The sequence below is a fragment of the Gymnoscopelus braueri genome, assembly GCF_963280865.1.
Source record: "Gymnoscopelus braueri genome assembly, chromosome: 2".
Classification (NCBI taxonomy): domain Eukaryota; kingdom Metazoa; phylum Chordata; class Actinopteri; order Myctophiformes; family Myctophidae; genus Gymnoscopelus; species Gymnoscopelus braueri.
In genome coordinates, this window is record NC_137604.1 from 41,932,732 (window position 1) to 41,946,698 (window position 13,967).

The 13,967-nt window shown below is 41.9% G+C and overlaps 1 protein-coding gene across 1 annotated transcript; it reads right to left on the minus strand.

The window, feature by feature from the left end:
• Positions 1-4,962: 4,962 nt before the first annotated feature.
• Positions 4,963-8,545, minus strand: lsm6 (LSM6 homolog, U6 small nuclear RNA and mRNA degradation associated). Its single transcript, XM_080454847.1, has 4 exons — positions 8,448-8,545; positions 7,598-7,703; positions 6,991-7,104; positions 4,963-5,164 (listed from the first exon to the last, which is right to left on the minus strand). The coding sequence occupies exons 2-4, from the start codon at positions 7,689-7,691 to the stop codon at positions 5,130-5,132; spliced, it is 243 nt and encodes an 80-aa protein (XP_080310973.1). The 5' UTR covers positions 7,692-7,703; positions 8,448-8,545; the 3' UTR covers positions 4,963-5,129.
• Between the last annotated feature and the right edge of the window lie 5,422 nt (positions 8,546-13,967).

Below are 13,967 nucleotides of genomic sequence, written 5' to 3' on the forward strand. Positions count from 1 at the left end.
TCCAAAAATAATATTAAAAATAAATGAAAAAAGTTATCGAAAAAACACGGCCCCCTCGCGTATTAGGAGGGCGGGGTGAGTCACCAAAACCAAGGACGGGTGTTTTTGATGAATCTAACATGGAGTTTGAAGTTATAATGGGTTTGTATAGGAAGGGGGCGTGTCTGATAAAATGAATATCAAATATCTAAATACTGAATCAAGCAACTTAAAAACGGTCTGGGGGGCTCACAAAGGCCTGAGTAGATGATAAAATGACCTGCATGGCATGGCATGGCATGGCATGGCATGGCATGGCATAGGCAGGGCTCATGACCTCAGAGCATTAGAATGCACTAACAACCTGGTGGAAGGAGATGTACACACAGGAAGAGTTACAATCAACAACAACACAATCAGGACAATTGTGTCCAAGCTGACAATAGACCTGGAGGCTGGAAAGAATAGCTATTATGGGCCTGGTATTCACATCCGCCAAGCTTACCGCAGAGTAATTGGGTCGTGCCATGGTCGATTATACAACTAGGTTGCGGTTAGCATGTGGGGCTGCAGTCATGTAAAGCCTTTGGGTGAGGGCAAGCACCCCTAGCTGACTGTGAAGTGGGCTACATGGGCCTGTATTTACAAAATATACCCTGTTTTGGGGGTCCTGGCCAGAGAGACATTTTGTGCAAGCATGGGTCAAGATGCAAGACGCACAAAACTCAAGTTTGTCACGGCAACAGTGCCATGCTTGATGCCTGTGTTGATGTTGCCTAGGATAAGACTATTGATTCAAGCGTTACGGGCAGCAAACCAGTAACTGGATACTAACGCTCACAGAGAAGGAGAAGGATTTAGCATCAAAGGGTAACTACAGTACACACATCTCAGCATAACACTGTACGGTGCTGTGAGTACACTGGCAGCCCCCCTGGCCCCCTGAGGGGTACCTAACTACCCTTCCATAACCCCTACCATCTGCATCACACTGCCATTTGGGGCCAAGATAAATCATGGAAGCCCCTGCCCCGGTGCTGGGAATAGCTCCTTCCAGATAAGAAGGTCGGGGGTCACATTCCTGGCCAAGGTTGACTGTACTCAGGGCTAAATAAAGAGCCTAGGGGTGGCCGGCGCAGCCAGGGCCAACACAGACCCCTCTCGCACTCAATTAGGATCAAAAACAACCCCAGCCACCAAACTTAAGCTTGGACTTCAGGCTAAAACAAGTACATGTAAAAACCCAGTAATATTCGTATGTATCTGTGACGTATCTGTCACTGTGACGTTTATGATGCATAAACATAACAGCACACAGCATTTCAGAGGCATAGATTGAAATGTGTGGAAAATGTTTGATTTCATTCACCAATGTCTTTCCAACAATGTCTAACAGTCAGTCGATGCCACGTCGCCGAACTTGGTCTTGTGTGAACCTACGCTGACCTTTGACCTTGCCGGTTGGAATGTGAGAGGAGGAGGAGGAGGAGGTGGAGAGGAGGAGGAGAAGCAGCACAGTGTGGGAGGTCAGACTCGTTATTTCCATCCCTAAACACATGACAGGCAGACCGGGCCAGAGGTTAAAACAGGTCAAGTTCACCCGGGACAGACCAGATTCCTGGTACCCTGCCTGTGGGGGGAGGGGGGAGGGGCATGGAGCTCTCTTTACACCGAAACACACATTCACACACTTTAGAAATGGCTGTTCCAGTATAATACATGTTCAAATCTTTGGGCAAATAATAATAATAACAATCATAATAACAATCTGGAAACACTGTTGAATATGTGACACATTGACTATGAAAAGATTCATCCTGACTGGGTTTGCATGTAGGCAGAGAGTTACAAATATACATTATTAAGTGTTATTTCAGGTCGTCCTTGTCATCCATTGATCCCATCATGGAAAGGCCATGCAGACACAGAGGCAGCAGCGCTCTGTCAGGGTCAAAGTCAGCCTCCACCTCCCTCCCTCCTCCCTCTGTCTCCTCCCTCCCCTCTCGTCGCTGCAGTTCTCTGCTTAGCCAGTGGGTGGTGCTGTAAGACTTGAGAGACCCCCCCCCAGAACACTCACTGCTTGCTCCTCCATAACGAGCCTGTCACCTCTCCTCTCCTCTCCTCTTTTGTCCTCTCCTCTCTTCTCCGTCACTCACCTCGCCACACGTCAACCTTCAACCACTGCAGTATCTTACACCAGCCCACCCCCACCCCCGAGCCAGTCCCCTTTGATGAGGGGTGACTGGGGGGAGGGGGGGGGGGGTAGCAATGTCCTACACAGGGCTCAGCCAGACAGAAGGAAAAGATTAGAGTGTATGAAATAAACTAATAGAGACACAGAGATGGGGGTGGGGGTGCTTTTTTTGCTATGCACGTATTTCAGAGCTCCAAAGGAAAAATGTGGTGCTGGTGAAAGGGGCTGTGATGTTGAAATCAATACTGGTGTATCGACGCGGGCACACCACACACACACACACACGCACACGCACACGCACACGCACACTGAGGGAGTGAGAGGCGCTGCATCAGAGCCCAGTAGGCAGTGCGTTTGTCAAAAAAAAAAGAAGAAGCCCATGGTACAATAGCACGGGGTCTGCCACTGGGTCATTACTGTGAACGGTATTAATTGGGTTCCCTGTGAGGCCACACAGCCAGCGGCTCAGTTATTATTCCACTAGGTAAATATTTGCCTGCGCTAACCTCGCTAGCTGCCATAATGATTCTTTGTGTGTGGCACTGCATGTGTACAGTGTGTGTGCCAGTGTGTAGTATGTATGTGTGTGTGTGTGTGTGTGTGTGTGTGTGTGTGTGTGTGTGTGTGTGTGTGTTCCCGCGTGCGTGCCATTGTGTGCCACTGCCTATCAGTCTGCGTGTCAGAGAGTGTGTTTGTTGTAGCTCAAACCACCGCCCGCCCCTTACACACCCCCACCCCCATCCTCCCCCTCCAGCTGCGGCTGGGTGGAGTTTGATCAATAACGCGTCCTTCATCTTCAAGTCAGGCCTGACCTTGGCAGCCTTTTGTCTCCTACCAGGGGCCAGAGTGCGCATGTACAAGTTAAAACAACATGTACAAAACAAGGCTCTAAAAAATCCACCCATGGAAAGAATGAAAAGGATGAAAACCTCTATGCTACAGCATGCTCATTAAGAGTCTAATGAATCGTATATTTATTGTTTTCTTATTTCAGCATAATGAGGTGATGCCACTTTTGAAATCATTTGCTAAATCACCACAATTCCATTTCCCAGCTCTCTGCATACTAGCCTCCCTGTGTTCGTTTTCAGAAGAGGGTCAAACATTGGTGGCAGCCTGGCAGGGCAGGAGGAGGAGGAGCCATTTGAATGTTTTTCTTTTTAATATACAGAAAGCATCCAGGCACTTACATCTGAAAAATTGTGTCTGTGTGTATGTGTGTTATGGAACATGCAAGGATAACAATGCTATAACACAGGGCCAATGAGAGTGGATGTATGTGACAGATCTGTTTACATGTTAATCCAGTCTGACATAGCCTGCAGGTGGCACCATTTACAGACACCATTTTCCCTCCAATTTGACTGAGTGACATATAATTGAGGAAATGCTGTAAAGCATTGTATGTGCGCAGTAAACTCAGCTCAATCCCATCAGCCAATAATGGGTTGAGATGTTTAATTGGATCGTAAATGATGAATTTTCCTGTCCAGGTGGAGTTTTTTTTTACTCTGTCCATAACACTCAAGGAAAACAAGTAATAAGTTACATTTTGAAAGCATGTCTGCTTTGTTGCATGCCTATATGCTTTATGATCCCTTATGTTATTGGGTGCTGGCAAACCTCAAATGGCAAATGCATTACTGGATTGAGGTAGACACTCAATCAGTGTTATACTATAGCCTTAGTCATCATATGGGGGCCTGGAATATTATCAGGTTGCATTAGTCATGTTCACTGTGTAACTTTGCGTCGGAGATTGAAAGGGAATGAAAGTGACCTTCAATGACAAATTAATTTCCTTTTCAGGTCTGGTATTAGCGAAACTTTTTTCTGCAGTAAAAAACATCCGATAACATACTGGCCAAATAATACAAAAGAGTAGAACTTTTTGTTGTTGCAACTTTTACTTACAAAGGTGATGTTTTGCAAAGCTTGTGTGAAACTTCTATTCCATGACTAAAATATATTCTTCACAACGAGAAGTTTCCTTCAAATGTTGATCAGATTATGATGCATGTGCAGTTTGTTACCATTTCAAAGCTCACCTCAATTGACTTTTTTGTGTGGCCCTGTTGGGTTTTCTTGTGATAAATCCATTGTTAGCTTAGTGATTGCCTTATTATGTTCAAGTCCTTAGTAAACCCAAAAAGTCACCCTCTAATGTAGATGTCTGCCTTTAGTACATGAGCACTTCAGGTAGTGGATTTTTCCAAACCATCTTTCAATCGAGGTCAAAGAGTAGTTTATTCATCACAAACATTGCCCTATCAACAAGTGTCACTCGACAAAAGTGATACACCATATTTGTCAAGGACACTTGTCAAAAGGGTTGTGCATCTAAATTTGCCTCATGATTTACTGATCCAGTTTAAGTGTTTTAGATTCAGATTGTTGCACATGGAGAAAGCTTCAACTGTATGTAAATTATTCATGAACTGAATCCAGCGATGGAAAGAATTGTGAATTAAAATTACTCACAGGTCCCAGCATTGAACGATAGATTAACCTTCAACACAGTCCATGTGGCTAAAATGATCGTGGTTATGAATTATATGTATAACATAATTAAGACCTAAATGAACATCTAGTTCGGGTGGGGGGGGGGGGGGGGGATTTATATTTTGTTTAACCAGGCAGGTCAAGTACAATGATGGTCAGGCAAAATGCCTAACTTTATACTGTCATAATACATTATCCCTCGGATTCAACAAAACAAAAAACAGATGCGAGTACAGCTCATACCGTATGCTTAATTATTCCAAGCTTTTAAATAACTCAAAACAGACTTTCAAAAACAACCAAGAATTTATTAAATTATTCCACTTTTACAAAACCAAACACTCTTCAGGGCAGAGGTATTAAAACGAACCAAAAACAAACTCTTGGGACCAGTTATCCATTGACACATCAATGACGGAGAAACAAAAAAGAAAACAAAACAGGAGTCTCATCGTTACACTTTCCTCTTCTGGGTGCTGATATACAGAACTGGGGAGAAAAAGAAAAAAAAATAAGTAGAATCAATGAATACTTAATGTAATGACCCATTCCAAATCTCTATATCTCCCTTCATTTATTTAATGCAACTTAACTTGAGTGCTTCTGAATTGTTTTGTGCAATTTACTTCAACTTCATTGTAATTTTACAAGGCACATTAAAAAGGACCATATTGCTGTCAATACATGTAATTGTTTATTCATATCAGCTTCAATATATAGTACATAGACACAGACCACTTTCCCTTATTTTTACATATTGCATTTTATATTTTCTAAGCAGTCATTAATACAATCGCACCGCCATTTCCGTACGCTGCGTTTGCAGTGTACCGCAAGTCGTAGTTAACAGGATAAACATGCCGGACTGCTGATATGGTCCTTTAAGAATAAAAAGTAATAAAACAAAATGAAAAACACCACTGTCCACCTCTTCCGCATGGGCACATACAGTACTGGGATTTAAGGCAATTTCTCTATTTGCCTTCAAGTTGATATTCTCTCAACAGTTAACTGCAGTGTGCACTGTGCAGAGTGTTCTGGAGAGCTTTGGGTATAACAGTGTAGAATTTGCACTGTCTAATTCAGGACTGTGTGAACTACATCATCTAAAACAATTTGCTGTAGCATTTTTAACAGGAAAAAAGTCCATGCGGAACAAAAAACCTACAACTAATCTAAAGTGAGCACTTTGTTCTAGCACCAATAAAATAATACATTTCTGCATGACTTCTACTCATGAAGTGTATCCTGTATAGGCGCTTGAAGCTGCAATCAGGCACTTATTTTAATTAATAAAACAACCAATCTGTATGGTAATACAATATATAACTAGCACATCTGCGGTGGTTTTAGGTGGCCTTCCCCAGACCCATAGAGAGAGAGAGAGAGTTCTGACACTCGCGTTCACTTCTTCGGGCCAGGTCTTCTACAAAGCCGTCTATTGGCCGAATAGTGACAAAGCCCTAAACCGGAAGTTCATGGAATGCATTGAAGTCTACGGCTCCTTGTAACTATTTCCAGTTTATATGAAGCACGTACCGGCGTTGTTTCTGCCCCCTCATTGGCGCAACTCTAGAGAGTATGCACATGCGTCACTTTTCCACCGGGACACGCTTCCCTCATCTAAACTGAGTGGCAAAACATTGATCATCATGGAGCATTGGAGTTTGGAAGCGCTCGTTGGAAATCACTCAGCGGTCCTTTGTACCACCTGTTTCTAAATGGCACATAATGCAGGAGGCAGCAGGACGTTGCGTTGTTGAAAACGAGCGCTTTCAAACTCTGACACTTAGAAAGATAATCACCTAGATGGATTTTATTGACAGAAAGTAGCTGTCTACGGTGGATTTTTATGAAACAAAAACTTTGCTGATAGAATGAGGATAATTCAAGATTTCCGTACAGCTGCCATGTTGGTGAGTTTAACGTCATTTAATACAATCACTCAGATAGGACTTTTCTGTTTGGATGTATGGGCTGTCAAGGCCAGAAAGTAGTTTTTTGCCACTCAGTAGGCGTTCCCGCATAACTTCCGTGTACGATGATGTCACGCGTATAGCTTCTATACAAGGCTCAATTGACAAAAGACAAAATTGGTGCTAGAACAAAGTGCTGCTCACTCCTCCATTGGTAAATGTTGATCTTGGTGTTGGGTAGAACACCTACTGGTTGACATTACTACTGCCTGAATCCAGGAATGGATTTTAGACTCAAGGAGGCTCTTTGGCCATTTATCTTTTAGGCCCGGCCTGAAGCTCATATTGGATAGGCTATGAAAGTTACGGTTTGTAGCTTTGAGTTTAGGGAGGACTTACCATTGTTTCCTCTGAGAAAAGCATCTCCATACTTGTTCTTGAGTTGGCCATTGACATACTCCTCTGTCTGCTCAATTGCAATGTTCATGTAGCCATCCAGGCAGGCTAGGACACCTATAGACACACAGACTTAAATTCAATACTAGAGAGGATTCCACCTGTAAAGTGTACCGATTAATAATCATCAGGCGGAATGTGCCGTTTCAAGCGCTCAACAGTTTAAATGTAATCTCAGAATGGAGGTATCTACAAACATGAGTATGACACAAATACAACTCCACATATACCACCACCAGCGAACACAGTAAATGTGTACTTATACGTGATGTGAACCATATGACTGTACAGTGGAACAACTAACAACTGTCAGATCATAAGTAACTAGAGACAGTTGTTCATTAAGAAACCAAAATCCAAGTCTGTTGGCTATTCAAAAATAGCAGATATACAATCTCACAGCGTGGCACTTGCACTGCGAGCTTGTGGATCTGCAATTTTTGAACATTTTTGAAAAATCTTCAAAGTGTGAAAACTACTGATTTGGAAGGCTTTTGTAGAATCGGCCACACGTCTTAATAGGTTCAACAGCTGCCTGTTTTAACGTTACCTCTGTAATCTACACCAGAGTTCAGCTTGACCACCACCGGTCTCCCGATGATCTGCTTCAAGAAGTCACTGGGGGTCTGCTTTCTGAGGCTCATTTTGACTGCAACCTGGGGGGGGGGGGTCCAACAAGACAATCAGTAATGCAGAGTGCAGACGGTAACAGGATAGGTGGGCACCAAGCAAGAGTGGGCTGGGCACCTAGGTGTTAAATTGGCTATTTTTGGCCTAAATGTAAAAAATATATATATATTAGAAAAATGGCTTATGTAAAGTAAACTATACATGATTAGAACGTGCTTAAACATTCAACAATGATGGTCTAATATTTCTATAATTGCTACAAAACCTTTATATCTAGTCATTGGGGCATAAACAAGAAGTAGAAGGATAAAATTAAGTCTGATAATATACCGTGCATGTTCACATTATGTTATACAGATGTCCCTAGTGCCCACCTATCCTGTATCCGAGCAGACAACAACTAGCAGGTTAGCGGCTAGCTCGGCTGACAACGTGAATGCATCGGTTATATGAAGTGCTAATTGTGGCGCTAACTGGTTCATCAGCCGCTCACTAAGTATTCACTTATATCTTACATTGAGAAACATCAGGGGGGAAACAACGCGTTTCTGACCCGCTGCTCATTCACATGGTTCAGTATGATGCTACTAGTTAGCCTTTTAGCTGCGTGCAAACTGCCTTTACTGTTAGATATGGTGATGTGAACGCTTTGTTATTGTTCTGCGGACCCGCGTTACATCGAATGGAACCGTAGCAGTTTAGAGTTACTACGCAGTATTTCTAAATGTTTCATATCAGTTATCTGATATAGATAGTATCAAACAACCCACCTGGACGTTCACCGGACGATCGGTATGTATGAATGTAATGTATCCGCTATTCTGCTTGGACTGGAAGAAAATAACCAATCAGATCCTTATACTAGGCTCTATGTACGGATGCTGATAGCGGACAAAACGTCCGCATATCGCATCGCACGTGACTATTACAGAAGCTGCGTGCGTGCGTGCGTGCGTGCGTGCGTGCGTGCGTGCGTGCGTGCGTGCGTGTGTGTGTGTGTGCCGTTCCTCCGAGGTGGAAAGACTGGTGATGCGAGGTTAGTGTGCCGTGTGTTTACTCAAGTACTGTACTTAAGTACAATTTTTGGGTATTTATACTTTACTGAAGTATTTCCAATTTTCAGTACTTTTACTTCTACTCCACTACATTACAAATATTATACTTTTACTCCACTACAATTATTTGACAACTTTAATGTCTAGTTACTCTGTATATTGTGATTATTATGTGACGCATTGTGAGCTTGTAGATCTGCTATTTTCTAAAGAACTGTATAAATTTGAAAACTTGTGAAATGTGACATTCTGCATAATGAGTACTTTCTACTTTTGGTACTTTAAGTACATTTGGATGCCAATACTTTTGAATTGAATTGAATTCCGGACTTTCACTTGTAACAGAGTATTTCTACATTGCAGTATTGATACTTTAACTTTTTCCACGTGTGTGTGTGTGTGTGTGTGTGTGTGTGTGTGTGTGTGTGTGTGTGTGTGTGTGTGTGTGTGTGTGTGTGTGTGTGAGCCTGTATGATAGCTCTGACTGGCATCATGTGCATGCGATTTGTGGTTTTATTCAACACTGTCAACTTTATACTCTATTCCAACAGTGAAATTGTTTTTTTTTTCTTATGCAAGAAACTTGTAAGGGTTGGAAGACAAGTACCTACGAGGAGTGGGTGGTCTTTTGGTCATGTCAGACTCAGACCCTTAGGTGTGTTTCAATTTGCTTTTCAGCTCAGCTCAATCTCATTATCAACATCCGTAGAATTAAACACAAAAGGCTAACAGAAAAAAATATTGTATTATGTGCCATGCAAGACATGATGCTTTGCAGTTTTTGTATCTTTACAATATATATAATATAATATTATACTACTGCAGTCAGTGCTGCTTCCCAATCCAAAGAAAAATACAGGCAGTAGTAATGCATTATATTTGATATCTGATAGAGCGTCATACACATGCTATGAGGACATTGATGTTCATTGTTAGTTATAGTATTTCATTAAAATACATAAGGAAATGACCACAAACCAATAACCACAATTTGACGCATGCAGAACCAATTGCTTTTCATTCCTAATGCCAGCTTCACTTGTTTTAACTTGTTTTCATATGTTTTAAAATGACCAGGACCAGGCTATGGATTATTGTGCTGGGCAGAGATAAAGGTCTGCCATCTGATAAGCCCAGAGACGCTGGGTGCATGACCCAAAAACTGTACAGGTTGGGAGGTACATGGGAAATGGTGTCAGCGAGAAAGGAGGGATGAGACAGCTTGCTGTAAAATGGATGAGGATGTACAGAGGGAGCATCATATGCCAGTGTGTGTGTGTGTGTGTGTGTGTGTGTGTGTGTGTGTGTGTGTGTGTGTGTGTGTGTGTGTGTGTGTGTGTGTGTGTGTGTGTGTGTGTGTGTGTGTGTGTGTGTGTGTGTGTGTGTGTGTGTGTGTGTGTGTGTGTGTGCATGCGTGCGCTTATGCGTGTGCGCATGCGTGCGTGCATACCAGTGAGAGAGAGATACAGAGAGAGGGTATTTGCAGAGAGAGAGGGTGTGTGAGGCTGCACGATTATGGCAAAAATGATCATCCTCAGCATCCTGATTACTCAAGTTGCTCAAAACTGTAATTAAAACAAATTGTAATTTATTTTGACCTTCAAGAGCGCCAACTTACCCTATAGGGATTGAAACGTCTAGTTCCATTAGCTTTACTCAATGTTTGTTGTTCATTGTGCTTATCGATACCATATATAAGCATACCGTATATCATATCAAATGCTATGTAATGGCCTCTGTGATTTTATTGTTCTTCTGTGACCCTGTTGGATAGATAGGGAGATGCGTTGTGCAGTTGTTGTGAATTTAGTAGACCCTCGATGGGGTGATGAATGATGATTCACTTGATTGGTGGTGAGCTCGAAAAAGGAAGATGACAGTATCACACCACAAGTTTATTAACCCATTCAATGCGGGAACGCATCTGTGTCACTCACTCTGGATTTCCTTTGGGCTATTCAAAAATAGCAGATCTACAAGCTCATAGCGCGGCACCGCTATGAGCTTGTAGATCTATAGCTATATTTTTTTAAACGTGAAAATTTGTGCAAACCCTTGAATATATATATATTTTTTAAAGCAAACATTTGTAACTCAAACTTTGCTTCTGGAGGTCCCTGTAATAACATATTTTACAAATGTTAGCTTTGAAAAAATATATAGTCAAAGATTTGCTAAAATTTTCAAGATTTTTCAAAAATAGCAGATCTACAAGCTCGTAGCGCGGCACGCGCTATGAGCTTGTAGATCTACTATTTTTTAATAGCCAAAGTATAAAATAATCTAAAACTACATCCTATGCGTTCCCGGATTTAATGGGTTAAACTCATAGAGAACATATAGTACTGGTCAGTGGTCACATTACGTGACCAGGAGATGCTGTATGAGTCAGAACAGATACAGACAGGAACAAAAAGGAACAGAGTATGATGATGAATAGGTGCACAGTAAAACATGATGTCATGGTGTTAATGTAAATGAGTTGCAAAACAGTCGCATCCCGTGTCATTGGGCATACAGTGTCTTGCTAAAGCAGCGACCGTGACGTCATAAGCATACATCTTACAAAGATGAATCAGTACGTACCTGTAAAACAGATAGAAGTCAAGCAGGTCATCCCTAACATATATTATAACAACAATGTCCTGGTTATATTACATTTTGTGTAATAGTGAGGTGACAAGGGCAAGCTGCAACAGCTGACCAATTAATTGCCAATTGTCTTACGATTACATATGACTGAAGCATAAACGATTTTTGTTTATTTTCGATCAACTGTGCTGTGTGTGTGTGTGTGTGTGTGTGTGTGTGTGTGTGTGTGTGTGTGTGTGTGTGTGTGTGTGTGTGTGTGTGTGTGTGCGTGTGCGCGTGCGTGTGTGAATCATAAAGTACTTCTTGTGTGTCTAGACAGGTTGCTTGTTAGCAGGGCATGGTTAGCCCTGCGGAGGCTAGAGGTTAATTTGGTATCTGCTGCCGTGTTAAACTAAGGTCAGCACTACAAGTCCTTAAGTCATAAACAAGAGTGGTTAAGGGCCGAGTATACACCTAGACACAGGTTAATGAATATTCAATGAGGATTCTTTTTCCACCGCCTTGTCCCCTGTCGAATTTTTCTTTGCTTTGCTTTGAAGGGAATTTTGGGGAGAGAGCGAGAGAGAGAGAGAGAGAGAGAGAGAGAGAGAGAGAGAGAGAGAGAGAGAGAGAGAGAGAGAGAGAGAGAGAGAGAAGAGAGAGAGAGAGAGAGAGAGAGAGAGAGAGAGAGAGAGAGAGAGAGAGAGAGAGAGAGAGAGAGAGAGAGAGAGAGAGAGAGATTCTCCCAATGGCATTTAAAATCTGCCCTCTTTGTTTACACTTAAGTTTTCTTTTGTTGTACTAATCCACTGCCTTGGAAGCAGTAGAAAATGTATTCAAGTGGATGCTTTGTGCAGTTTATTCCCTGAGCTTGCCAAAGTGTAATGATGACTGCCTAAAATGTCATTCATAAACATTGTGAAGTGAATAATTAAATAATAGACCAATAACGTAATGAAACTAGAAGTCAGAGAGAGGCTCCATCCATGCCACATTGCTGTACTGTACTGCATATAAACATTGGAATAAACATAGACCTTGTCCTTTGATCGATTTGAGAAAAAAATAAGAATAAACAGTGCAAGTGGCCCTATACATCTGGAAAGTTTGATCAAAATCTGTGAACAACTGTCCAGGTTATCGCTATTATGAAAAACAGACAGACAGATGCTGGAGATTACAATACACTCCACTGGGCGCTGGACAGGTGTAATAAAATATTGATCTACATATCAGGTTGTAGCTGTTATAGATATCAACATTATCCTTGTAGTCAGTTACTAGCATGGTCCTTTTCAATGCAGAGGTGCAGCCATTACCATCCTTTAATGAGAACTTGTTGAATACAAGCCTACAGCTGCCTAAAGAATTACAGCAATTCTGAGATGGTTGGAATTTTAGTTTCAAGCCACAATTTTGGTTAAAATTCAAAGTCATATCTGAAATCAAAATTACAAAAAATAACTATAAGTGAAATTATGTACAGTATGTATTCTCACCCAAATTGATAAAGCCATATTAGGAATAGGTATAGGCTATTTCAAATCTCGTGTTGTGTCAATAGAGCACAAATGTGGTTGGGAGCTGTTAATTTACCTAACCTTAAAGCAAAAGCAGCTTAAAGCTAAAATAGATGTATTACAGACAGGTTCTATTATTGGCTACTAACATTGCCTAAACCAGAGTTGACCACAGGTCACTGGAGCTAGCTTATGTCAAATGCTCGGGAGTGTTCATGAACGTCACATAGAGGTGTGTTCGTACGTACTGTACGAACACACACACACACACACACACACACACACACACACACACACACACACACACACACACACACACACACACACACACACACACACACACACACACACACACACACACACACACACACACACACACACACACACACGAAGTGAAACAAGTAGGGTGTGACCAATCACTTACTGTACTGTATATAATACAATACTGTACCCTGAAATCTTTTTTTCCTTCACACTGAATTCATTTTCAAACTTGATTTAAAAGGAAATTTGGATTAGAGGCAATTTTTATAATAGACCCACAACAATGACCAAATGGTTAAACAGTAATGGCATGACAATTTAACACAATTTCACCTGACAAACTGTTTCATGTAATCATGCGAATTCATAAGATGCTACATGTTATGTTATGTTATGTGTTATGTTCAGTTCAGTTTTGCATTACTTTTTTTTATGATACCCAGAGGGCCTTAGCAGCTCCCCCCCCCCAAAAGGGAGTTAAAAGGACAGTCGAGAATGACTTATGACCATGGTAGTGGTATTGACAGTGGCACTGTGACCTACCTCACCACATGCCTTGCAGATACTTTGCGTTGAGACACTCCTCAGTCACTCTTCACTTGTCACTGAAATAACAAAAGCTTTGGAAATTATTTGTACGAGACGCCTGTATGCTGTTCTGAAGCCAATTTTATGGGGGGAGCGCTCATTCTGGTGCACTGGTTTTGCAAATGCATGAGTTTTTAAGTCGTTTGAACTTCTATAACAAGGCAGGGCGCGCCAACAGTGAGGCCTTGAGGCTCGTGAGATCTGCCCAAGTGAGCTGCTAGTCGCGCAAGTGCCCGTGCCGAGACAAAAAAAGAGACCATCATCATTTTGGCAGGCATTGTCTATTCAAGGA

Bases quoted from the DNA above. Each gene is read 5' to 3' on its own strand.
- lsm6 (XM_080454847.1), bottom strand. From the start codon at position 7,691: ATGAGCCTCAGAAAGCAGACCCCCAGTGACTTCTTGAAGCAGATCATC. The intron at 7,105-7,597 runs GTAACGTTAAAA...GTGTGTCTATAG, and splicing joins CTCTGGTGTAGATTACAGAG to GTGTCCTAGCCTGCCTGGAT. The intron at 5,165-6,990 runs GTAAGTCCTCCC...TTTTCTCCCCAG, and splicing joins TTTTCTCAGAGGAAACAATG to TTCTGTATATCAGCACCCAG.